The 27593-nt window shown below is 42.6% G+C and overlaps 1 protein-coding gene across 2 annotated transcripts; it reads right to left on the bottom strand.

The window, feature by feature from the left end:
• On the bottom strand, positions 1 to 27593 carry NET1 (neuroepithelial cell transforming 1). 2 transcript variants are annotated; one of them, XM_056114566.1, is made up of 12 exons: positions 27428 to 27593; positions 19340 to 19406; positions 16919 to 16978; positions 5932 to 6039; positions 5357 to 5524; positions 4920 to 4982; positions 4522 to 4618; positions 4322 to 4398; positions 3462 to 3719; positions 2908 to 3078; positions 1971 to 2157; positions 1 to 1655 (listed from the first exon to the last, which is right to left on the bottom strand). In XM_056114566.1, the coding sequence occupies exons 1-12, from the start codon at positions 27550 to 27552 to the stop codon at positions 1249 to 1251; spliced, it is 1788 nt and encodes a 595-aa protein (XP_055970541.1). In that variant the 5' UTR covers positions 27553 to 27593; the 3' UTR covers positions 1 to 1248. The 2 variants fall into 2 exon arrangements, with proteins under 2 accessions (XP_055970541.1, XP_055970542.1); XM_056114567.1 differs by lacking the exons at positions 16919 to 16978; positions 19340 to 19406; positions 27428 to 27593 and adding an exon at positions 9747 to 9911.

The following is a 27593-nucleotide window of genomic DNA, read 5'->3' as shown; positions in this document are numbered from 1 at the left end:
TGTGTGTGTGGGTTTTTAATTATAATTCATTTATACAGAGAAATCACATGGATTATCTATTTACAGATTTTCCCCCACAATTTTCATTTCTACAAAGGTCAAATATATTTCACATAATAGTCAACACTGACTTGAATAATTTTTCCCCCATCTTATGAATACATTCAGCAAATTTATCTAATACAGTAAAATTTCCAACACATTTCATGGTTTCTGTCCAAGTCCATTATTCACAGGTATTAAAGACCAAGGCAAATAAAGCTCACTTCCCCTCAACCCTTCAACAACTTACCTCACACCCTCAAGTTGACCTTCTCCCCTTTCCTTCCACATCCTGGCTCAGCCAGACACTTAGAGCCACTTAAAGAAAACTACGCTCCTTTTCCCTCTGTTTTTAACTAAGCACCAGTTAACACCTTCTCTCGTTTTTCAAACAACATTAAAATTTTCAGCAAAATCCCCAATACGTCCAGACGACAGTCATTTCACACACAGTTCACTACTCCAAAATGCTACTTTCCAAACTGCAGTTGGAAATCGTTAATTGGCTCAAAAACAGTATGGCTTGGATTCACTTGGTAAATAGGATTTAACATATATATATATATCTATATATATGTATAAATATATACACATACACACACATTTTTAATTAAGAAAAAAAGACACGCCAATTTGAAAAGGCATCAAAGTAAAAAAATAAAAGGAAATACTAAAAACTACTTTACAATAAAAAAATTAAATAATCGGCAGGATAAATGAATGCAATACGAGGAATGTGCAATGAAAAACAACTGTATACAACATTCCAGTTGAGGAAATGAAGATCTATTAAGTTTCATAGTTTGCTCTGCATGGAACTTAGTGTAATATTTCAGTGTAAATTCTGAAATATTACAGATATTCCATGTCAATTTTAGATGTCAATGCTAAAATTTCAAAATTTATTCAAATGAAAGGTTCAACAAAGAAGCACTGGAAAAATTCCAGTACTTGCAAATTTTAAGTTCGGGCCAATATTTTCAATGTCAGTTGGTGGGTACTGAAAAAGTCATGATGAACGATGAGAAGAAAACCCATTTCCTAACAGTTGATTAAAATATACTTTTTTAGCTGCCAGTAAAAAAAAAATGAACCACCAAACCAACCCCAAGCCTAGAACCCGGGAGACGGGCAGCGAGGCCCTGCTGCCACTATGCCACATCATGGGAATCAACTGTACACTTATAAATATGCCCCCCGCTCCCTCTACACCAGGGTCTCTTTCCGTTTGCCACCGAAGTGGCCCTTGTCCCTCGCTCTCCGGGCCCCAGTGAGGGCTCGGTGGCCTCTCACAGCTCGCGTGCCATCTGCTGCATGCAGCGGGGAGCTACACTCTGCCGTGCCTCCCATGCTGTGGGGCTGGGTGGCTGTGGAGGTGGTGGACGCCCTTCTCGGGGCTCTGATGTTGCCAGCAGAGGGATCGTTCTCCTCGCCCTCCTCGTGGAGCTTGGGCAGGCCCTGCAGCTCACTGGGGCTGGTGGCCGGCTGGGTGGGGGCGATGGCGGCCCTAAGGCAGTGCAGCCACTGCTGCTTGTGGAACACGTCGTTGGCCTGCAGTGTGTGCGACTGGCCCGGAGAGAGGTCTTGGCAGCGAACTCGGAAGATATTTTTAGCTAGGAAAATAAAATCAAGAACTTGAAAGTAGTTCATCCTGGATACAGCACTTGAACAATCTTAGCAGGGTTAGGAGTTAGCCCACATTCCCCGGCCGGAAGAGTAGGAACAAGCCCGGCAATGCACTGAGGGTGCGGGCCTAGGCCAGTGGGCGCATGTCACTTCCTGAACATTCTAGGAGCCGGGGACCGAACCCAACGCCTCACACGCATGAGGCAGGTGTTTGCCACCCGACCCCTAGGCACGAACAAAACTCTTGCGTCAGAAGAGAATTCCCTTTAGATTGTAAGTGGCTTGGAGTTCCTTTGCTTTACCTTTGTCCGAGTTGCTGAAAGCCCCTCGAAAGGAGCCCCCCATCCTCACATCTCCGTCCTGGAGGTCTTCCAAGACCAGCTCCTGCACTGGGATCGGCTGCCGGTACACCTGGTAGTAGGGACGCTCGTTCCGTGTAACAGGCCGAGTCAAAACCAAGATGTCTTGGAACAGGAATATGTAAAGTTTCTAGAGAAACGAGAAAACCAATGCTTTCTAAAGAAAGTGCTTTGTGACTTCAGGGGATGAAAATCCATTGCTAAAATAACTTGATTTGACATTGTTAATTGCTCAAGTTAATCCTTAGAAAAGACAATAAAGGCCATGTACATTCTCATCATAGAGCTTTTTTACCCTCATCACCGGAAGCCACAGAGGCAGCTGCAGCTCAGGAACAGGGCGCAGTAACACGAGTGGGAACAGCGGAGCTCTAGACCAGTTTCCTCACAAAGGATCAAGATATAACCTGGCAGCAATGCTAACGGTTCTACTTGGGCCCATATTAGCTTTCAATTTACCCCCCCCAAAGGACCTCAAGTTGAAACACAAATGTATTTTTTCACGATTATACTTAATTCTAGCAGGTACTTCTATAATTAAGATATTAAAAATAAATAGGCTTTTAATCTCCTGCAGAAATTTGTCCAGCAGTGCTAAAAATCACTATTTCTAAAATCCTTCCAAAAGAATCTCTAGACAATAAAGTTTCATTATATACTTCAAAACAAAAAAGGTAATATTGATGATTATCTACTGAGACATTTAAGTCACTTTGTAACTAGAGAAACCAAATATTGTTTTATCAAGATAAAAATCGGTACCGCTTTTCATTATATGATGCATTTTACAAACCTGTAACATAATTTATGTGGGAAAACCCTACCAGGGTAGGGAAAGTAAAGTAGCAGCTCACTTTTTAGCAGTATTACAGATACTTACATGTCCATTTTTATTCTTCAGTTCCCCATGGCAAAGTAACACTTTGCTTGCTTCAATTCTAGGGTCCTTTTGCTTTTCATCCAGATATTCCAGTTTGTCAATGTAATACTGGCATTCTGATTCGCCTTTCTTTAGGTTGATATCGGAAAGAACGCCTTGTATGATTAAGATCTACAAGAATTTTAAAAACCAAAGAACTTTAGCACATTATTCCGTTTCCCTACTAGGCCTAATATCACAGTAAAAGACTGTTTTTAAAGCTCAAAGGGACTCTAGAAATCAACCAGTTCCTGCATCTTCTAGATGAAGAAACAGCCTGAATGAGATTGGGTGACCTGCCTATGGTGACACAGCAAGCCAGTGAGAGAAAACAGAGTAGGGTCTGGTCCCTTGATTGAAACAGAAACAGAAAACGGGATCATCTCCATATTGCTCGGTGCCTACACAGTGCTAAGAACACAGGACTGGGGAGCTGCAGAACGGATACCTCCCTGCAGAAAGAATGCTCTCTCCCACACCTGGAAAACCCGAGGCTCCATCACAGGATGACTTACAGCCTCCTCCAGAAGCTGAACATCAGGGTGGTCTTTAGGAGTGTGCTTCAGAATCTCTCTTAACAGTAAAGGGTACTTGACTAGCCGGCTTCGAGGAATATCTAGGAAGCTCCAAAGATCTAGTTTCCGACTGAACGGAGACTCCAGACAGCGCTGGAGGAAGTCTTGGACTCTTGGATCCTGTTTCTTTTGATCGAGAAGAGCTTTGGCTGCCAGCTGGTTACTACAGTAGCCCCTGTAGGCATTCAAGCCTGGCAACTGCAGAGTAATGAAGCATAAATTCCGATTACTGCTGAATCCACTAATAAGCCCAAGAACACGCAACTTACAGCCATTTTTGAAAGTTTTAACAAGCTCTGAAAATGCAGTTGGTGCCAATGGGAGGAGAGTCTTCTGGGCAACATCAGAACGCTCTCCTCTAATTTCTCAAGGAAGCCTTCTGACTTCCCTATTTCCAGGACACCCAAGTGTTCCTCTATCACATCCCACCCACCAGCGGTTGCTGACTCCCGTGCCTATTCTCCCACTGTTGAGAAATGCAGAGGTAAACCTTCTTTCATGACACCTCCAGAACAGAACCTAGAACCTGACAGATACCTCAAAGAATAAAATGGGGGATTATATATGTGAGAATTATGTCCAAGGTGGAACACATTAAAAATGAAAATGTGTACCACTTGTATTTTCTTAAACAAACTGTTACTACATAAAGGTTACATAAATGGCTTAATGGCTTTGACGCTGTGTTTTATCTGCTTGTAGAATCCAGTTAATGGATCAAATCAATCTAATACTAAACACAAATTGCAAGTATGGCAAATCTGTCAAAAACTCTCCAGAGAAATCAACTTGCCACGTACCCAATTCACAAGAATGTCACCAATCTGTTCCACGGTCCCACCTGGCTTGGTTGCTTCTCCTATTCTTGCCAACAAATCTGCAATGCACAATAGCAGACACCCTTAAACAGGGTAGACTGAACAATCATTCAGCAGCAGCCAGAAAGAGACTTGTGCTACTGCCATTCAGAGACTAGTGGACATCATGTGGCCTGTCTGACCTTCATGCAGAGGGATGTAAGCGTCCAGATCGCCAAACAGATGGGTGAGCTCCTCTTCAGACATGATCGACAGCTTTAACATGGGGTCATGGTAGGCCTGTCAGTGGGAAAGAACGGGTCACATGAAGAGAAGCAGAAAAACAGGAGGGGAGATGACTAATGATAGAAAAGTTGGCAGGTATTCTATTTGCGACATATACAGAAACTAAAGTCTATGTTAATTTCCAGGCACTCTCTTACTAATGTTCGCATTTAAAGAGACATGTCTGAAGGTCATCGAAAGTAAGCACTCCCTTGTAGATATTTTCTACTTCTGAAGGTAAGAAAAATATCATCTAGAATTCACAAAATTTTGGGAAAAAAAAAGAAAAAAATATATAATAAAGTTACTAACGGACCTTTCTCGCCAGCTTGAGGTCTTCAATTAAATCCTGTTCTCCTCGGAACATTTCATATATTGCCTAAAAAAATGAGTAAACACAATAGGTTGGTCATTTCTTTCCCCGAGAAAGGTAAACTCTATATGACTGATATTTACTGATCTAGTGCTTTAAATGGTGGTTTTTAAAAAGTGACTCAATTTGAAACTATGATTTAAATGGAAGTGCAAATGGGAGATGACTGCGCTCTCCAATGCGGCTGCCATATATCTAATCATCGAAAGCCGGGAAGCCGGATGACAGCCAGCCCTCACAGTGTGGCCAGCATGTATGCAGATTCATAATCACAGAGGAAAGGACAGTTTAATTTTGCTGTGTCAGTACTCTATGCTTCGGGAAAATCAGAACAATGTTTAAGAATTAGCCTGGTGCCATGCTGGCAAGAGCTGGTGTACCTCCTGCCGCTTGATCTCTCTGGTGGTCAGAGACTCTTTCATGCTGACGTCCGTCAGCTCTGACCACAGTGCGCTGCTTCTCCTCCGGGAAGGCATCGGGACTGTGGATCTGCTCGACAACTTCTGGGCAGAAGCTGGAGATCTGGTATCGCCACGAAGGGAAAACGACTTCAAAGGGAAAGAAAAGATTGAGTCTATATCAATTATTCCCACCCCCCAAAACCCACCCATCAGTTTGGTTTTTAAAAGCAGGAGATAACGAGTTCTGGAATTTCTCAGTGCATGAAAGAATTATTTATCCAAAATTCAATCTATCATTCTAAGATATTTATTTGTCTAAATTTCCCTTCAGAAATGAAACCTCTTTAAGACGTTGCATTGATTAAAAAACCATTAATACAACATGGTCATACAGACATTGTTTGGGTAGTAATATTTCTAGCAAGTATATTCCAAGTTTTAGACTTAAAACTTAAGTTTAAGTCTAATAGTGCAAACTTCTTTGTAGCTCTTAAAGGCTTCCATAGAAAGTCCCTCCCAACACTAACCCAGCTTAGCCCCCCGCATCCGCTTACCTGGATTGTCTGACCGAAGCGCCTGACGGCCCCATTTCTCACAGGAGAGATTAGATTTGCCAAGGATGTGACCCTAGCTAGAGGTCGAACTCTTTTATTACTTGGCTCCTGTCAAAACAGAAACAGGTTATATGAAATGTGGGTTGAGGTGTAATGATTTCAAACAAGTATAGACAAAGTTTAGCTCTCTCAAACAACATTATACATTGTAAAATGCAGGAAAATGAAGATGCATGCTGCCCTTCACTGCTAACCACCACCGGTTAGCAATCATTTATTAAAAAAAAAAAAGACATAAAAATGAAATAAGGTTATAGGTGTTCTGAGTTTCAGGCCACACCTGGGAATGAGGAGGATGCTGGGAGTCAAGCACAGCGAGCACCCTCCCCGCAGTACTACTGCTCTAGCTCCTCGGTTATGGAGATTTTTAGTAAAGTGCTTCACTATGTGGAAAATCAATACATAAATATTACAAGAAAGGCAAATCCAACACACGAAAGTGGAAAATAATATAATGGGTCTCAAGGATGGATCTGTCTCCTCTAATGCGGCTCACAAAAGCTTGGAAATAATCAAAAAGGGGAAGTTGTATTGCCCCCTCTCCCTTCCCCAACAGTTAACGCCAAAGGAAAACTGTGACTAGAGAGCCATTCATGGACAAAGGTTCCGTGAAGTGACAAAGTCACCTCTGAGCCACGAAGTGGACTGACACAGTGTGTGCCCAAGGACACGTGTGAATGCCTCTGCAGCACCATCTGTGAGGCCCAGAGTGACACGGGCAGGCAGGAGGCCAGCAGAAGGCATTCCTTTCCGTTTAGCCAAGGCGCCACAAAGAGGCTTCTGTTTGCAGGAGATATGATCACCTCCCAAAGGAAGACACGCCAGCGGGGCCACAGACAAGGCACTGGCCGCAAGGGTCTGCTCCCCTTTTTGGGCAAGAGGTCGATTCCTCTTCTTTGTTTAAAGTGTAAAAGATGGACATCTTAGTGAATCACAAACTACTTAATTTCAATGAAAAAGTCTCTGGAAAGGTATTCTCCTCGATAGATTGCAGTTTCAAATTTAGCTGGGTGCAAAGGAATTTTTTGATAAATACTTTGTAACTTAAAAACTAAATTCATGACAAGAAATTCTTTTCTTTATAGGACCAGCCACTGTATAATTACTAATTTCTCACTACAAATCATGTGATATTTAAAACTAAAATCAGTCTTCTGAGTTAGAGAGTTAAGCGTAAGATAAAGCATCTTTCTGAACTGAATGTGTTTTTTTTTTTTTTTAATACAGTCTCTTTAGGGTGGCAGGATATGGGGCGAAGTGGTTAAAAAGGTTCCATAATTCTTGAAACCTTGAAACCCACTTGAAATTCACTTCTTTACAAAGAACACATTACCCTAAATACATCTAATCTAACATCTAAAACATAAGAAAGCAGCCACGTAGCCATGCCAATCGAGCACAAGACTCCTAAAATACAGAGGTAAGGAGGACTAGGATTAAATCAGGAAATGGTGGGGGAGAAGCACATATACCTTTCCCACTTTTTCCTACCTTAATAAAAGGATGCATGTGATGAATGCATGGAAGATGCAAATTTTTAGCATATATATCTCAAAAGTACAATTTTAATGCATTAAAATGAAAGCAGGAGCTGGAGAGATAAGAGCAACAGTGAGTAAGCTGTTTGCCTTGCAGACAGCTGACCCAGCGCTATGTGACTCTCCCCCTAGCCCCTCCAGAAGTGATACTTGAGCGTAGAGCCAGGAGTAAGCCCTGAGCCCACTGGGTGCAGCCCCAAACTAATGAGCATTTTTGCGTGAGGGGTCTGGGTAAGGGTACTAAGTGGGTCATCTCTATAGGAGCGACAAAATGTGTCTTTAGGATTTGACCCCTGTAATCTAGAACCAAACAGTTTTCTGTAGAGGCCCAGGTGAACTATTACAAACTTAAACATTTCACTGCCACAACACACACTTCCAAGACAAAGCTTTTGGAGAACTGCCATTCTACCCAACCTCGCCCTTCTGTGGGCATGAGCTACAGGTACAGGAGAGCGGGAAGAGGCTGGCCTAGATTACTATCACCCTGAAAGCAGCTCACACCGTGACTTTGTTCCCGCTTTTATTTATTTTTGTTTTGGCACCCCTGTGAAGCCAGGAAGCCAAAGAATGGTATGAATCTGAAAGGCTACACTCCTCCCTGGAGACCCAAAGCCTAGGACTGAACAAAGAACATCAGCGCGTTCAACGAACTTCTTTCCACTGTGGTAATCTTTCACTGGGGCTAAGGTTCACTTAGGTTGGAAAAATGCCCAACCCCCTCTAATATAAATTTATGTTGTTTATTTAGGTTATCTTTTAACCAGACGAGATTAGGCAATCACAAGCATGATTATAGGGAATTTCCCTTCAAACCAAGTTTTTGGAAAATAAATTTTATCTATCTACTTATATTCAAGTTTTATGCCTCAAAATATTCCTATTTATAAACAAAATTCTCACATCTGTTTTAAGTCTTTTATTAAAACGCATGCTTTGCACATAAAAGCAGTTACAGAAAAATGCTGTTTCAAGTAAGTTTTTTCTTGTTGGTTAAAAGATTTTTTTCCTACTAATGACATCATGCAGGAGGCCAGAGTCTCAGATTTCTTCTCCAGTCAACTCAAGGCACTGCAGAAAAACAGTGTCTGCCGGGGGTAATTTTATTTGGTTAATGGATAAACAAACTTCTCTATCTGGCAAGGACTTAAAAAGTCATCTGTAGAAAGATAAATCTAAATTATGACCACAGAGGACTTTTCCCCTTCCCTACTCAGTCATGGAAATCACCAAAGCGCCATGGAAGACGGCACTGCTAGTACTAAGACCCGGTGACCCTGAGTCTGAAACCAGGCAAGATTACTCTGTGATGGCCCAAACACTGTCGGTCTGTCCAGGCACAATGATGCCCACACACTACTTCTTCCACTCCAGGAAACACTTGTATATTCCGAAAAGCATGAAAGGCAAAACCCCAAACCAACCAACCAACCAACCAACCAAAACTGAAGCCAAGGCACAACAAAAACAGTATTATCACCTAAAAACGGTGGGCCGCTGGTCGTTCACACAGGTTATATGAACAATGAAGATTTACTGAGGTACATGTAAGTAAATGGACAATATACAAATTGCATAATCAGATAAATTGATATATGTACACATACACAGAAATCACAACTAAGAAGTGTATAGTTAACAAAGTGTAGAGGGCTATCCTTTCATGGAAGTGACTATTATGGCCAGAGAGTAATGGAGCATGCAGTTGACATAGAATGCCCATATATAGTATTAAATTAGAACTGTCAAAATTAAATAAGATGACATAAAGATCACTTGACACATTTTGGAAAAAGATCATAAAGTCTTAAAACGAAAAAGAACCTATATCTGACTTCGGAAAACCGAAAGCAAGGGCGGCAGAAGCGCCCATTTAATAACGCGTCGGTAAACATCTTAAACATGTTCTTTGCGTCCGAACTAAAAAGGGGGTGAGAAATGAGAAATGAGCCTTTTATGATGGGGGTCTGGAGCGAAAAATAAAAATGAGCGCCGGGTCAGATGGTGTTTCCGTGGCGCTCTCGCGGGCGGCAGCACCACTTCTCCTAGCCTCCGTGCAGTGCCTAAGCTCAGGGACCGGAGGCGGAGCCCCGCGCGAGCGCCCGGGGACCCCAGGAGGAGCCCCGCGAGTGCCCGGGGCAGTGCCCCAAGCCGGTGACCCCAGGCGGAGCCCCCCCCCCCCAGCGCCCCCGCCCGCGGCCCCCGTGCCGCGCTCACCTCCGGCTCGCGGAAGCTCTGGTTGTTGGCGTCCAGCACCCGGATGGTCCTTTTGATGGGCAGGAGGCCTCCCACCTCATCGTGCGCCACCATGCTTCCCGGGAAGCCCCGGCAGGCGCTCAGCCGCCCCGGCAGCCAGGGCCGCCGCCTCTGTCCGTGCGTCCGTCCGTCCGTCCGTCCGTCCAGCGTCTGCGAGCCGCCCGGGCGGCGCCGGGCTCCAGCCTCGGGGGCGGGTCCGGGGCGGGGCCCGAGCCACGTGACGCCGCCGGCCCGCGCGCGCACCTAACGGCCAGCGCTCACCTGCACGGAAGGCGCGCCGTGCCTCTGAAGGCAGGAGGGCTAACTCAGGAAGCCTGGAGACGGACCGAGCGCCCCGTCACACGCGGCCTCGCCTTGGGCCTGACTGCGAACACGGGCAATTTAAAAAGTTTAAGTCCCTATAAATGGGTTCCTGCCACCCCCCATCTCATTGTTTTCGGGGGTTGGGGTACCCGGCTGGTCCAAGGCAATCCCTTAGCCCCCCGAGGACACAGAGCAACAGTAGGCACATGCAGCTCCCTTGACCCCTCTGCAAGGATCCGGCTGGCTCTCAGAGCTCTGTACCTGTTTCTCAGACTTCCAGTCAGATCATTTGTTTTCCATGTGTTCTCATCTTGCTTTATCCTAACAGGGAAAGTGCTGCTTTCACAGAAGTTCCCTCCGACCTGGCCCCAGTCAGCCAGACGTTTCTGTTCTAAGTGGTGCATAGGTCTGCCACACAGGGCACGCTTCCTTCATATCAAGTACTGCGCAGTTTGGAAAGGCAGAACTTTCTCGTAACTGTGCACCACATGACATGAGGCTAGTCGTTTGCAAACCCATTTCTATTCTTAGGATCTATTAGGATGACAGGAAGCTGGGCGAGCTGTGAAAGGCACTAGTTTCCATACTATGAGTGGCACAAAATGATGTTTCACATCTGCTCCCAGGTAGAGGTATAAGCCACATGAAAAGAGAAGGAACAAGAAACAGCTATCGAAAATTCCAGAACAACTGGGAACTTAGAATTGGGTAGGAGTGGCCCTTGTGACAGTGGTCTCTAGAGCTGAGATGGGCTGGGCCATGGTGGGGAGGGGTCCGGAGGGGCAGGCCAGGCTCTCAGGAGGGAGCCCACACTGTCAGGTGCAGGGGCTGAGGGCGAGGAGCAGGAGCAGCTGCTTTAAGTGAGCAGGTGAGAGGGATGAGGACAACTGTCCTTTCATATGGCTTGAATGATGACTGGAAACAATCAGGAATCACCAGCTAAAACTGCGTGAGATGGAGTGGAGGGGAGAGAAAACATGTAGCCAACATACATCTTCAAAGGAATGTGAGGACGTGCCTCTGAAGGCAGGAGGGCTAACTCAGTGCGAATAAAGAAGTTAGAGGAACAATTTTTGAAGGAAAATTGGTTTCATTTGAGAAATAACTGTAGTGGTGAAAGAATACACACACGAAAACATGTACTGAAAATGTGGGAAGAAGACTTAGCGGTTGAGGGCAAAGGAGACAGAAGAGACAAAACTCTCCAAGAGAATGAGATGTCCAGGAGAGAAAAACTGGGGCAGAATGGACAGGCGCCAATGGGCTTAACTTTAGAGGAATGCCAAAGGAAAGAGTCATCCACATAAAAAGACGGACAGAAACAATGTAATAAGCCAAGGAAAGAAAAGATGTGAAATATAGCAAAAGGCTAACAAAAGGAAGGAAAGACTCACAATCCATGATGCACAGACAGGAGTGATTCCTGAGCCTAGAACCAGGAGTAAGTCCTGAGCACCCGTGGGCATTTTCTCCCCCACACCAGCTGCCAACATATAAAGATCATTTATGCCACTTTATTTCAGAACGAAACAAGGACTCCCACGTACATTGAGATTTAAGAAACTTTGAGGCCTTTCTGGGGCCACTTAGCTTGCATCTTTCTCTGAACTCTGCCATATATTTACTTCTAAGAGAAGCCACGGTCAAGATAGTGAGGGAAACAACATCTCTCATTTCTTTCCTGTTGCTAAGAAGACTCCCACAATAAAGGCAGGAGTCTTTATATGTAAAAACAGAAAGCTTGAAGGCGGGAGAGGATAGTTCGAGGGTTAAGGCACTTGCCTTGGGGACCACAGTGGCCATTTGGGTTCACCCCCCTGTGCCACATATAGCGCCCTTTTGAGCACAGAGTGAGAATATGTCCTGAGAATGGCCCCACAACAAGATTATATATTTATTTATTTTTTGCATAGAACCTAGAACCTATAACTATAAAAACAACTGCATTATCTAAAAATAGTAGTGGCTTTTTTGTAAAAGAGACATTTTTTGGTAAAATTACTGGTTTTCAAAAGGCTAGGCTTTGGGGTCAGGCCATGCTGGAAGCGTGGACGTGTGTCCTCTGCACGCAGGAGCCCTGGGCTCAATCCCTAAGGAACCACTGTGAGTTAGTCCCAAGCAACAAGCCAGGAGCAGCGCCTGCACATGGTCAGATTTGGCTCAAAATAAAACAAAACAAGACAACGAAGACCAGGTTGACGTGTAGCCTTTGTTCAGCTTGTAATTAGTTTTTAATACTTAATTTTCTTGAATATCATTAAGGTAAAGAGAGAAATTCTGACATATTTCTCCTATCTACAGCAAAACCTGTCAATATACTTCTTTTCCTCCTTTTAATGTAAAATTAGAACTCGAGAATTTAGAAATAAATTAGAGCTTAAGAATGATCATTACTCTTATGCATATCTTATTTTTATTTACTTTTGCCCGGAACAAAAGCAAGGAATCAGAAATCAGGCTTGGAATGCCATCTATGGTAAAGAAAGCAAAGACTAAGCTCTGTTGCCCTCTACAGGGAATATTGTGAAATGCAACAGCCAGCTAGGTTTTTCTCAACTTTCTCTTAGTGGGTCCTTAAACAGGTAACTACATAATCTTTTAATTCTTAAAGAAATATGGATAACAGAAAAAAATTTTACCTTTGATTTTGTATAACTTATATGAGTAGGCATATGAGTAAATAAAGCATTTAAAAATAAGTATATAAAAAAGATGCTTAGTACTTTAAGGTGAATGAGACCAGCTGTAGTTACTGGTCTTAAGATTCAGGTCTCCCAAAGAAGAATAGAAAGAGCTATGCTTGGAATATCACGTTTCACTCAAATGAGAGAAAGAATCCGGAGTTCCGACATCCGTCGACGATCAAGAATCAGGGACGCTGTCTCATTTGCCAAGGTGTCAAAAATCAGATGGGCTGGTCATGTAATGAGATTTAAAGACGACCGCTGGACTAGAGCTGTTACTGACTGGATTCTACAGGATGTCAAAAGACCGCGTGGCCGCCCACCTACCAGATGATCAGACTTCTTCGTCAAGATCATGAACGATCGGTTTGAGGCTCTTCATGTTCCCAGAGCGAACAGATGCCATTGGGCTACACTAGCACGCGACAGGGACAAATGGAGACATTACTGGCGTCCGCTCGAGCAAATCGACAACTAACAGGAAGTTAAGTGATTAAGTGATTAAGTATTTTAAGAACTTTTAACATTTAATTTTGTTTTTTGGGGCCAGACCCAGTGATGCTCAGGTGTTACTCGTGGCTCTGCGCTCAAGGATGATTCTGGCAGTACTAGGGACCATACGGGATGCTGGGGTTCGATCCTGGACTGGCTGCATACAAAGCAAAAATGTCCTACCTGCTGTAGTATCATCCCGGCCATAATTTTAAGAACTTTGATTGGATTTCAGTCTTATCAAGTCCCCAGTATCCTTCCCTCAGCACCTCTCATGGCATGCCTTTTAAAAAACTTTTTTAAAATGTAAGAAAACTATGACCCACTTTAAAATTCTATAGTTCAAGAGTACAAGTAACGATTATATATCTCATTAAAAACAGAACTTCTGAGAATAAGAAATTTTATCTCTGATTTTGTGTAACCCATATTTATGAGTAAATAAAATATTTAAAAATAATACAAGTATATAAAAAGATTCCACAGCTCAGTATTTTAAGAACTTTCCTAAATATAAGAGAACTATGACCCACTTTAAAAACTATAGTTCAAGATTACAAATGATTCTATGTCACATTAAAAATAGGTCAGTTAAAAATAGAATTTTAAATCTTAAAAGACATGTTGAAAGGATAAAAAAAAGGAACTTCTGAGAATACAGATTTCCAAAATATCTGGTAATAAGCTAAAAGAGGGAGGCAGTTACACTTGGACTAAAGATGAGTTTGAAAAAATAGCATTTTATGTAGCTGTTTTATTTTTAGCAGTGCTGAGGGTTCTTGAACCCAGGGCTTCACACATGCCTCGCAAGTGCCGTAACTGGTTGGTTTTTTTTTTGGATGTTGGGGAGGCCCCGAGCAGGGTGCAAGAAGCCATTCTTGGGCCAAGCAGGCTGGCAGCTCAGTGGAAGGGCCTGTGGATTCAATGCTCCCTGGGCCACACACATGGTGCTGGGTACTTCTGTGGCTGCACCTGGCGATGCCAATGACCACACAGCCAGGAACCAAACCGAGGCTGGGCGCATGCACCCTCACTATGCACTATCTCCTCATCCCTCTACTGGATATGTTTACAAAACTATTTTGGATTAGAAATTTGAGTGTCTCATTTAGTAAGAATCTGGTCTAGGAAAAGATCAATTCAGAACAGTTAAGTATTAGTGTTACTGGTTACTTTTGGGGATACCCCTGAGGTGCTGGCACTCGGGGGCCAAACTCAGCCCTCCCACATGTAAGCAATGCATGCCATGCCTCTGAACTGTCTCCCCAGCCCTGCTGGTGACTTTAGCTTTTTTATTTTGCACAAGCATAACGGGCAACAGATAATTCACGCTTTAAATAAGGTCAATTAAGCTTATGTAATAAGGTGCTGAGAGAGATGTACCCCTGAAACCCACCTAAGGCCCAAACCTGCGACAATGCGGCATTGTTCCAGCCTCCCACTTTCCCAGCCAGCTCCATTCAGGAAAGACCTGACACCCTTTCACGGGCCTGTGGGCTTCGCATCTACATGGGTAGGTTGCTAATGTGAGGGCTCGATGCCCCACCAGGTGAATGCTGGCTACTGCAGCTCAGGAAGTGGTAAGACCAGCTCTTCCCCTTGAGAAGAGATTACAGGGCTCTTCAAAGCTGGGGCAGGATCAAGCTGCAGCTGCCTACAGTGGTGACGATTAATTAATTATAGCCTTAGCTGTCTCCATTCCTGTTTCATTTCCCCATTCCTGTTCCGTGGAGTCCATACCTCAGAACAAAGCACCTGCCAATTAGCTCTCACCTCAGGCCTGTCTTCGAGGGGGAACCTGGCTAAGGCACTGCCAGTGTGTCCAACCCAAGAGATGAGACACACAGGATCGGGTTTAGAACTGGGTCACTGCTGGCAAAGAGGTGATGACACATGCTCACACAGGTGAGTCAGACGTCGTTTGTGGGTTGTGGCTTACTGACCCCCAACACTTCACAGTACGTTTTATAAAACCCAAGCCATGGGCAGGTACTAACATAAAGGCCAGCCTGAGCATTACAAAGGATGAGAATGAGTTTTACATGCACTAGAAATACTTCCAGTTAATAAATAAGGGCTGCTATTGGCTTTGTATCACTACTTGATAATCTCCGAAGAACTGGATCTAGCAATAATTTTGAGAAACATCACAAAAAACTTTTATACTCCTCTCCTGAAGGAAGTACACAGCCCCAATCTCCAGCTCTGACCACCAATTCATCAAAATTACAAGAATAGCTGAACAAAGGCAATAATACAGAAGAGACACAGTCTTGGATATTCAGGATCTTAAAATCTACAGGAAAAAAGGACACTATTTCCTTAACAAAATATTTCTAAGAAAACAGAGCTGGAGAAGGAACTAAAGATTAAAAGATATTTAAGAGCTATAACAAATCAATGTATGAACTTTACTTGAATTACAATTCAGACAAAATGAAAAATCAAAAATATGTAAGCTAAAGTAAGTACGACTAGGGAAACTGATGATACATCAAAATTGTACAATGTTCAAAATTCACTTTAAAATGAGGTAGGGGAAGGTAGACAAATAGATTGAAGATTTATAAGATCATTTATTGGTGATTGCTAAACCTGGGGTGAAGAAAGGATTGATTTTAAATAGATTCGACCATGGATTTCAATGCAGCAAACTGCAAATCTTACATCTGTATCTGATTTGATTCATACTTAAAATATTCAGGGCTGTAAATTAATACTTTCTTCTTTCTTGAATGTAAGATTTTAAAACATGTAATCATTAAATTGTTGTACAAAGAACACTTAAGCATAGTTCTCTGACAGATATTATGTACGTATACACATTTAACTTCGCTTGCTAGATTTGCTAAAATATTGTTGGGAAGACATAAAAACATAATTTTAGAAAATAGTGTCTTTGTTTTTGGACCACATCCAACAGTGCTTACTTGGAACTCTGTGCTCAGGGATCACACTCTCAGGGATCACTCCTGACAGGGACTGAGGGACCAAATGTGTTGCCAGGGATGGAACCTGGGTTGTCTGTGTGCAAGGCAATGCCTTGCCTGTGGTACTCTCTTCTCTCTGGCCCCCTGCTTTTTAATGTATACATGGTTAGTTTAATCATTGGTCAGATTCTATAAGGTCAAAGGTCGCAGCTAATTTGTAGGCGAGTGCTTTGGCTTCTTGGCTTCTAGGGAAGATCAGAGTTATCACCATGCAACAGTCACAGGGCTGCAGGCAGCTCCAGCTGGAGAATAGCAGCAGCCGCCTGACCCCAGAGAGCGTGGCAGTTGTCTCTGTTCCCCACAACTGTGACAGTGCTGCAGCCCTGGCTGTGGCACAGCATTAGAAGCCTGTCACCAGAGAGTGTGGCAGACGCTTCCCCCAAAGTCCCATTGTCCTTTCTGTCAGAGGAGTGTGGGGCCCTGTCCTATTGGATACCTGAGTTTGTGACCACAAGTTTTAGCCAACATCACTTTGGGAGAGGGTTTCTCCTTATTCTTAAGTAGAAAAGAAAAATAAGGATATATTGAAAAGTCCGTATCACTCAGTTTTGCCCTTAAGATACAGGAAAAAAACATAAAAGAAAAGTACTGATTCTTCTTAGAGCAGAGTGAAATGCTGTCTGTTAGTGTCTGAAATAATCTTTGACAGAGCAGTAAGGCTTACCTTAAGATCCAGACTGCTAAGGCTCACAACGTCATCATCTTTCTCTCTTCGTTTTCTCTTCTATAAGAAATAAAAAAAGAATTTCATTCTTTTACAGAAAGAGCTCATCTACTTCAATACATTTCCACATAAAAATGACAAAATAGTAGAGAAAGAAAAAAGACAATCCCATTTAAAATAATGTCCAAAAGCATCACATACCTAGGAATCAACTTAGCAAAGGATGTGAAAGAGTTATGCACTGGAAACTCTAAGTCATCATTGTGAGAAACAGAAGACACCAGGAAATGGAGTAAGATGGTCCATGTTTGTAAGTTGATAAAATTATCACTGAAAATGATCACATCTTTGGTCAAATGTGACTCCCATCAAAATTCTGATGACATATGTCAAGGGTTTAGAACTCTACTAAAATTTGTATGGAAAATTAAAAAAAATATATTATCCGACTTAAAAACCGACCTGTAGGGTTATAATAATCAAAATAGTGTGGTGCTGGAAGAAAGGCAGGCTGATGGAACAGAACCAAGAGCTCAGAGATGAAAGCCCATATTTATGGACAGTTTAGTCTATGACAAAGGAATTGGGTACATGAAGTGGGGCAAGGAAAGCATCTTCAATAAATGGTACTAAGGAGCAGAGAGAGTATAGATGTTACAGTGGCTGCTTTGCACACGGCTGACCTGGCTCAACTGCAGGCACTTCACATGGGCCCCTCAGCACTTCCAGGAGTTAATGCTGAGCATAAATCAGGAAGAAGCTGTGAGCACAGCTGGGTGTGGCCCCGATTAAAATAAACTTAAAAAAAAAATCACAAATGGTGGTGGAAAACTGGACAGCCACAAAGAAAAATGAAACCCGATTAACATCTCATCCACAGAAGTTAATTCAAAGTGGATTAAAACTCAAGATTAGTGCAGCGTTAGCATAGCCCTGTATACAACTGATCTGGATTTAATCCCCAGCACCCACTATGGTCTTCTGAGGCTTTCCAGGAGTGTTCCCTGAGTGCAGAGCCAGGAGTAAGTCTCAAGCACCTCTGGGTATGACCCCAAAACTAACAAACAAAACGACCTTGAGATTAGACCAGGACCCATAAAATTTACAGGCACAATTCTATAGGGTATGGATCTCAGAGATGTTTTCATTATCTGACTCTGCAGGCAAACAAAAAACAAAAAGGGACTACATCAAATTTAAAGGTGTTTATGTGCTAAAGCAAACAGGCTGAAATAAAGATACCCTACTAAATAAGAGAACATATTGGCTCCTATATATTAGATGAAGGGTAAATATCCAAGATACCTTTTTTGGGTATATTTACCCTTCATCACAAAGCTCAGTCGCAAAAAAACTAATGATCTCATCAAAACTGGGGCATGAACAGACAGATGGCCAGTAAATATATGTAATCAATTATTATCAGGGAAATGCAAATCAAAATGAAAATGGATAATAATCTCATACCAATTATCAAAAAGACTAGATACAACTAGTGTTGGCAGGGATAAAGAACCCTTATTCACTGTTGCGGGAATGTAGTTAGACTTAGGCTGTATGGAAAACAGTAGCGAGATTTCTCAAAAAAGGACAGAACTTCTATTGGACCCTGTGGTTCCACTTCTTGGCATCTAGCCCCCCCACCCCCGGACACAAATATATAAACTCGAAAATATATATATACTGTTCACAGCAGCACTTGGATAATGCCAGATTATAGGACCACTCCAAATGTCCAGGAGTCAGATGAATGAATAAAGAAGCTGTCGTCTATATATTATACACAATGGAATACTATTCAACTCTAAGAAAAGATGAAGTCTCTATTTGTTGCAACCTGGGTAGAAGAGGAGGGCAACATATTAAGTGAAATAAGTCAGAAGGAAAAGGACAAATACGGGCTGACCTTGTTCATCTGTGGTGTACACTGACAGTGTCAAACAGTGATAAACCTTGGCTTTAGATTACAGCATTGATGTTACCAAGTAGGGGAGTGAAAAATTTGATTAGAAGTAACTAAGGACACATGTGGCAGGTCTTGAGCACTTTGATGGTGGGGAAGTGTGGGAACAATGTATCTCAAACAATGTTAACACTATTGTAAACATGTGACATAAACTCTAAGAAAAATTCATAACTTCATGCTATTTGTAACACACACCTTTAACACTAATTCAAATAGGACACTGTACAGAGTTAGGGATGAACAGAGTTGCTATTTTTCAAAATAGTTTTATATTTAACTGCAATAAATTTTTTTCCTCACATATTCTTGCCTGGAAATTAATTCCTTAAAGATGGCAACAGAAACTTTACCTCAAGATATTAAAAAACATATGCAATTGACCTTTACCCCCAACAGAGAGTCCAGGAATTAATTTTATTTAATTTCAAAATAAAAAAATGTAATTATCTTCTCACCAAAGTGAAGTCCCACTGGGGGCCAGGTGTTAAAAACGTGAAGGAGCTGCCCCTCCGAAGGGAGTATCTGTCAATACAACAATAGAGAACTTTTAGTCTGACAAAGCACTATACATATGAAAAATAAACGGTCCCTTTCATAGTTTTCAGAACTATTAAGTCTTGTTAGTCACCCAATCACAGAATCAAAGAGGGCATTCAAAACAAAACAAAGTTGGAATATTCTATCATTTTTTAGAATATTGACAAAATTTAAGTGTTCATAAAATCAGCAATCAGAATGAAAGTTTATGTCAAAGAGAATTTACCAAGTCAAGTTTATTTTATGAACATAGATTCAAATATAAAAAGCCTAATTATCTGTTGGCTAGTAGATTAAATAAAACAAAAAAGTACTTTTCAGTGGATGTAAGAATTATTTAAGTTCAACAATCATAGCTAATATTTTAAAAAAAGAATATTATTATTTTTATTATTATTTTTGATTCTGGAATGTCATTGGCTCAGGGCTTATTCTGGGTGGTGTGCTTGAGGAACCATATGTTTTGCCAGAGATCAAATGCTGTACTATTGCTCTGGCCCCCAAGAATAAAAGGATATTTTTAATGGGGTGAAAACCCAAGTAGACTAATTTACTATGGAAATCCATGGCTGACATGGGCTTCAAAACCCTGCACCCCATATGATCCCTCAGGCCCACCAGGAGTGTTCCCTGAGTACAGAGCCAGAAGTAATTCCTAAGCACAGCCTGGTATGGCTCAGAGATAAAAAAAAAATGGTTCCATATATGATTCTCTTTTGAGTAACTACCAAGAGTCACTCCTGAGCACAAAGTCTGGAAGAGACCCTGAGCTATGCAGAGTGTGACCTATAAAAACCCAAACCATCCCTTTTCCCATAATTGACCTCACTAGTATTCTGTTCTTTACCATGCTACTGAGAGTATCTCGCCCGCATAGCAAAGCCTGGCAAGCTACCCGTGACGTATTGGATATGCCAAACACAGGAACAAGTCTCACAATGGAGACATTACTGGGTCCGCTTAAGCAAATTGATGAACAATGGGAGGACAGTGCTACCATTAAGTGACAGATCTTTCTTCCATCATTCAACCCATTTAAAGTCTATCTTTATCTTTACAGAATATAAATCTTTATGCCTAAAAACATTTAGAAAAAATCACAAAACCCAGCTTCGACAGAAAATATAGCCTGTAAGTTATAAAAACTAATGTTTTCAGACATTATCCTCCTTGTGAAAATAAATGATGGTCCAAAGGATAAGCAAAGGCAGGGGAGCTGGCCACCTTTACTGGTATTAAGACCAACTCAGAGGAAGCTAAGTCAAGTTCAGTGGGAAAGCAGAGGAGTAGCCCATAGGGTGGTGGGGTCAGGGACGAGAGAAAGGAAAGTCTCCCCACATCCTAAGTCCCCCGTCACGCCTTAATGCCTTAGTGACCACCCCACCCCATTGCAGTGGGACAACACGGGGTAGGCAAAGATCCATTAGCAGCATCGACAAATGCTGTTATATTATGTAGTATACTCAAAAAAAGCAAAAAAATCATCAGTGGAGACTGGGTGGAAAAGCAGTGATTATGATTTTTTTTATTAGTTTTTAAGGGCTGGATCGATAGCACAGTGGGTAGGGCATTTGCCTTGCACGCAGCCAACATGGCCGACCCGAGTTCGATTTCTCTGTCCCTTCAGAGAGCCCGGCAAGCTACCAAGAGTATCTTGCCCGCATGGCAAAGCCTGGCAAGCTATCCATGACGTATTTGATATGCCAAACACAGTAACAACAAAGTCTTGCAATGGAGACATTACTGGGCCCGCTCGAGCAGATCGATGAACAATGGGAGGACAGTGACAGTGATTAGTTTTTAAAAATCTAATATATTCTTTACAAAGCAGAAATCATATGTCATTGAAATAGTCAATAAGCATTTCCTTTCAGGTAGAAGACAAGTGTTAAGGAGAACAAAAAACCAAAGCCATTCGTTTCTTTATCCTCTAGAATTGACCATATTGCCCTCAGAATGAATTTGATGAATGCTGGAAAAAAAAAACAGTTCTTAGGAATTTTAAACAGCCTAAAACTGGAAAAATATTTCCAACTGAGTGGCAAAAGTTTTTCCAGCATTAACTGTAATCAGCTTTACAGTAGTGCTATTTTTTCCCCACTTCAATAACAAGTATCTATTTATCTCGAATGTCCATGGAAAAAAAAGAATCCCCAAAAACAAATTGTGCCCAGAAATCATGTGACAGATGTCAACTTAAAAAAAGCCCTGGAAAAGCATGGTCATTTTTTAGGGGGCTAGAGTCAAAATGAAAGAGCTATTTTAAAGATTTGTGGGAAAGTATCCTGATTTTGCAAAACATTATGATTTAAGTGGCTTCCTAGAGGATACCCAGTAAAATCCAAGGTAGGATTTAAAAGTTGAAAAGTGATGGTTCTGGCTTTTCAAGAATTTTTCAAACAATCCTCTTTCATATACACAATTATGTTCAAGATATAAAAAGCAGTATCTGAAAAAAATATTTAGGGTATCATTTTAATTAAGCCCTTCTAATGATTTCTTGACCCCCAATTCACTTCCTTCACATCTTTGTTGTTTCTGAGAAATTGTGATTATGCGAAACTAGATTTAGTCTAAACAAAGCATAATGTTTAAAAAATAGAATCTACCCAACCCTCCCAGGAAGTGCTCAATGGGTGTGGGAGCCCCTCTGGCAATACTTGGTCAACTAGGCTGGAAATCTGTGGCTCAGGCCCTGCAGTGCCAACCCTGGCTTAATGCCCAGGCTCCCGTTACTTACTTCTTAAACCAACCGATATCAGATATCATGATTTGCGTTGCTTCCCTCTTACCATGGCATATAACTTAGAACTGAGTTAGAATTATAAGTGGCTAGAAAAGTAGTTCAGTAATACATTTAAAAACGTACTAGAAATGTGAGGTCATTCTTCCATCTAACAAAGAAAATAAATCACAAAATATAAGGATGCTGACTTATAATAGTATAGGTATTTAGGGGTTCACAATGAAAAACAACCACTAATTTCAACTTCATTATTTCTTTCTGCATGTTTTTAGTGTCTTAAGATTTTATTTGGATACAATTTTTTTTTTTAAACAGGGTGGCTGAGTGCAGGGGAGGCAGGTTTGGGTTTCACCTTGCTGTGTTCAAGGCTTACTCCTGGTTCTTTGCTCAATAATCCTGTAAGCTCCACATGGGGAACCATATGTGGTGTCAGAGATTGAACCTGGGTTTGCCATTTGCAAGGCAAGACCCTTCCCGCTGTCCTATTGCTTTGGCCCTTTTATTTGAAATCTTAATAGACATCTGCAGGTACAAATTTCTAACCACTGCTTTAACTATAAACTACAAGATTTATTCTCTCTATTGACCTCAAATTACTCTGAGTTCCTTTGGGTTCTCTTATCCATTATTTAGCTGTATTTAATGTCCACGTATTTGTGAGGCCCCCAGATTTTCCCCTATGCTGATTCCCAATTTTATTCTATTGTGGATGGACATATTTTGCATTATTGATATCTCCTAAAATATATTGAGGTTTATTCCCTCCAACTAAACAAAAAAACAAAAAAAGGTGACAGAAGTGAGAGAGGGGTGGGTGGGCCAGGGTGGGGAGACAGATTCACAAATGTCCTAATGTTTTATTTATATGAGCACATTTTGCGGAGGGGGGGGATTAGTTTTCATAAGTTTTAAAGAATGCAACAATCACTAAAAATGATGTGTTTTTCTCTTGGAAGAGACAGAACAACCTCTTAAAGTGTAAATGTAGCCGTCATTGGCTCATCTTTCACTTACCCCCCATTACTTGAAGCTAAAACCCAAATTGTCATGACATATGAGGAGGTCCTTTGTGTCTCTGCTTCTTCAGTACAACCAGGGTTTCCCAGAGCAGGCTGATGCAATACCCTGCTCCTCCCCACTCAGGAATAATTCAGGTACAGTTGGAGGATGGTCTGTTTTTTCACTTAAAGAAGACAGACTTCCAGGCGGTGGCAAGCCAAATAAGTGAGAAACTGCTCTAACCAGTACCTCCTCTTTATACCTATACCTGAGACCTGTCCCCCACACAATTAAGAGTATAGCCACGGTAAACTAGTTAAAGATACTTAGGCCAAACAATGTTTATTTGTTTCAGGTACTTTATTCTTTTTTTTGCTTTTTATGGGGGGGTTCACACCCGGCAATGCACAGGGGTTACTCCTAGCTCACGCACTTAGGAATTACTCCTGGAGGTGCTCAGGGGACCATATGGGATGCTGGGAATCAAACCTGGGTTTGCCGCATGCAAGGCAAATGCCCTGCCCACTGTGCTAGTAGTGCTCCAGCCCGTTTCAGGTACTTAAACATATTTCTCCCATACACAAAATCTGCTACTCACATATACTATCTCTCCAAACTGATCTTCCAAGAACCATGGATTTTAACAGGAATCATTTCCTGAAATGCTAGTCAGAATTAAGTATTCCTTTTACTCCCACCTACGGCATCCTATGCATACTGCTACAGCAACTTTTATCACACGCCATTACATTCACCTTTCTTTCCTATAAGGTTATAGAAGAAATTCTTATGGAATAAGGAAAATATTTTTCATTCCATTTCCTATACTCGATTTGCTTGAGCGGGCCCAGTAACGTCTCCATTGGAGACTTTGTTGTTACTGTGTCTGGCATATCGAATACTCTCGGTAGCTTGCCGGGCTCTCCGAGAGGGGCGGAGGAATCGAACTCGGGTCGGCCATGTTGGCTGCGTGCAAGGCAAACGCCCTACCCGCTGTGCTATCGCTCCATCTGTCATGGTATTTCTTGATCACATTTTTTTCCTTCAACCTGCTGCAAACATTGTAAATTAATGTCCTCTTTTATCAAAACTAACTTAAGATCACTGTACTCTTCTCACTAACAGATTTAATGGTCTATTCAATCCTTATCTAATTTAAGCCTCCCACCCTCCTTTACTTATCAGTAACATGGAAGGCTCACTAAGTCCTTAAAGTTCTTTCTTGGTCTGGTTTCCTGGATTCTATTCACTTATCTCTCTAGTTGCTCCTTTGGTCTAGTCCCATTACCCCACCTTTAAATGCTGGGAGTGCCTCAGATTTGGTCCCCGCAGTCTTATATATCTAGTTGACTTAATGTCTATAAGCTGACAACTCCCAGATCTGTATCTGGGTGGTGTGTTCACTTTATAAAATTTCATGAACTTAGGCAATTACGATTCATGCACTCTTTCATCCAAATATTAAAGTTTAATAGTTTTTTTCCCCCCAAAGCATGGGAAAAAGCAAAAGACAATTGTGATGAATCTAAGAGGGTTTTTAAAATACTGCCTACATGTTCAATGACAGAATGGATTATGAAGATGTGGTATACATACACAATGGATTACTATGTAGCTGCAAGGAACAATTTGCTGCAACCTGCTTGAACTGGAAGATCTTAGTTGAATGAAGTAAGCCAGAAGAAACACAGAGGATGATCTCACTTCTATGTGGTACACAGAATAACTGGATGAGGAAACGCAATGTAGTAAAAGCGGCTGGGGGAGAGGCATGCCTAAATCACCCTTGACTCCAGAGTTTAGAAAGAAGGGCAGAGAAGAAATCAAGGGGGAGAAGAAAGATTAGAAAGAGAAGTAACTGGGGAACAGGGGTGAGGGCTTTCATTATACTGGTGATGTGGGGCAGTGGTATTGCTATCTATCCAAAGCACTCAACAACGTTGAAAACATGAGATCTAAGCTGCAACCACGGAACTCTTTAATATGTCTGTCAAGGCAGCAGGTTGTGGGGTGAGGTGAGATCGAGCATGGGAACACTGATGGAGGGAAGTTGCCACCGATGACAGGATTAGTGTTGAAATATTCTATGCCTATAACTCAATAATCAATAACTTTGTAAATCACAGTTCTTTAAAAATCATTTAAATTTTAAAACTTATTAAAATTTAATTTTTTTAATTTAAAAAATTATTAAAAAAAACCCTTCCCCCTAGTCATTTTCTCTTTGAAAACATGAGAACCATTCTTTTAGAGCTCTGAACTCCAAGGGTTAGTCCCCAACTCCCCAGGCATCATCCTTCATTCCTTGCCTCCCTAATTTTATTTTCCCCTTACATCTTATATAAGCACTGCAGTTTTCAAAGTTGTTCATGATGATTTGTTATATTCAATATATCAACACAAATCCCACAACCATTGCACCTTCCCTCCACCATTGTCTCCAACCACCCTATAGCAGGCCTTCAATAATTTATTTTATACTGCTCGTTATAATCTGCTAAAAGAATGATCAAAAACTGTTTCCTCAGAAGAAAGTGAAGATTGTGTATCTTACTATGGACTTATTAAGCCCCTGTATTGAGGGCTTACTAAAATGTTGTTACAAGTTAAGCCTACCTTCCTTGCAGCCGCACACCATTACATTATGTATGTATACCACTTCTTCGTAATCCATTCTGTCATCGAACATGTAGGCAGTATTTTAAGAACCCTCTTAGGTTCACCACAATTGTTTTTCCTTTTTTCCTTGCTTCTGAAAAAACTTGGTATTTTGTTAATTAAGATTGAATACCTACTACATTATATCCCATCCAATCTGGGCTGCTATTTCTGGTTTATCAGTGTTGTAGAACTTGAGATGTTGCTCCAGGAAGTCCAAACTTTTTAATGAAGTGATCCAGCTGGAGCTAATTTTTTAACTGGGTAGCATTTTTGGGCATGTGCATGACTGACTGCCAGGGCTTCTGAAGTACAGGGATAGGGGAGGTGGTAGTACATCCCCAAATCCATGAAAGCCTGGAGAATCCTGTCACAAAACCTGAATTTTTCAACAGATTAATTTCTTGATGAGGCTCTTCTGGAGCAGTAGAGTCTGGCTGGGAGAGTGGTGGCAATTGTGGAGACTTTGGGCTGCAGGGGCTCTGTCTAGGTGGGTGTTGGGCTCACCCTTTTGGCTCTGGGGTATCTGGACAACTCAGCCAGCCTCATGTGGAGTCCAGAAGAATCTCCTGCATCTTGTTGGTCTCACTATAGATTTATTTATGAGTCCCTGGATCATGGCCTAAACAGTGCTGAAGGTGATCCATGGGAAAGACTGTTCCCCGTTCCTTTTTAACTTTGTATTTAATCCAACTGCAAATTCTGTCAACACTATCTCCAAAATGCACTCAAAACTTGAACTCTTTTTCTACTACTCTCATTCATACCCTAGATTACAATAACTTCACTGGTAGCTTTGCCATCTAACTCACAGTGACATTTTGATAATACAGATCACATCATTTCCCATTGCTTCCCAGCTCGTTTATTCAAATTCACACTTTCTGGTGGTCTATCAGACATCACAAAATCTGGCCCATGTTGCCTTTGGTCCATGCTCCAGTGTCCTCCCAGGTTGACTTTACTGAGCTGTCACAAAGGGGCCCAACGGGTCTCGGCTTCAAAAGCTCTGCCCTGGCGGCCCCTGACGGCTCGTAGGGCTCTTCCTCCTCTCCCCAGCTCGGCTCAGGACGGTTCTCAGGGTCCTCTCCCTGGTTCTCTGCATTCACTATTCACCCCAGGTGCTGGGCCGTCCCTGGAGGGCTCAGGGACTTGCTCCTGGCACAGTGTTCACGAGTCACTCCTGGTGCACGCAAAGTCCCCGACCCCTCTGGGAGAAGGGGACACTCCAAGTCTCTGCCCTCTGTGGCTCGCGGGTCACGCCTTCTTCCCAGGCCGAAACTCGGGGCCCTGGGGGGGTCGGCGAGTGCGTTTGGGAGGTCCAGTCCGGCTTCACAGAGGCTCTGGTGCTGGGTGCGGCCCACAGCGAGTGTCCCGGGCGGGGCCGGGAAGGCTCAGCGCGGGCACCGGCGCCGCCCCGCTGTTACCCTCACGACGCTGGGTCCCGCCGCACCTGCCCCCGGGTCCTGTTCCCCCCCCCCCACCGTCCCCGTCCCCCGTCCCCGGCGCTCACGGGCATCCGTCCAGTCTTCCCCCCGTCCCGTCCCGCCTCCCCCGCCCCGTTCCACCTCCCACCAGTCTCCCTCGCCCCGTCCCGCCTCACCTGCCCGAGGGCGCCGGCCCCGGGGTGTCCGCAGGCCCCTCTGCGCCATCCGCGCCGAGCCCCGAGGTCCGGCGGCTTCTCCTCCGCGGGCGTGGCTGCTCCGGGGCCGCCAGCTCTGGCTCCATGGTGCGGAGGGCGGGGACCCCGCGGGCCACAGGGACAAACC

Source organism: Sorex fumeus, unplaced genomic scaffold (genome assembly GCF_029834395.1).
Source record: "Sorex fumeus unplaced genomic scaffold, SorFum_2.1 ptg000026l, whole genome shotgun sequence".
NCBI lineage: Eukaryota > Metazoa > Chordata > Mammalia > Eulipotyphla > Soricidae > Sorex > Sorex fumeus.
Note: the sequence above shows the minus strand (reverse complement) of the source record. Positions and strands in the feature narration are given on the sequence as shown.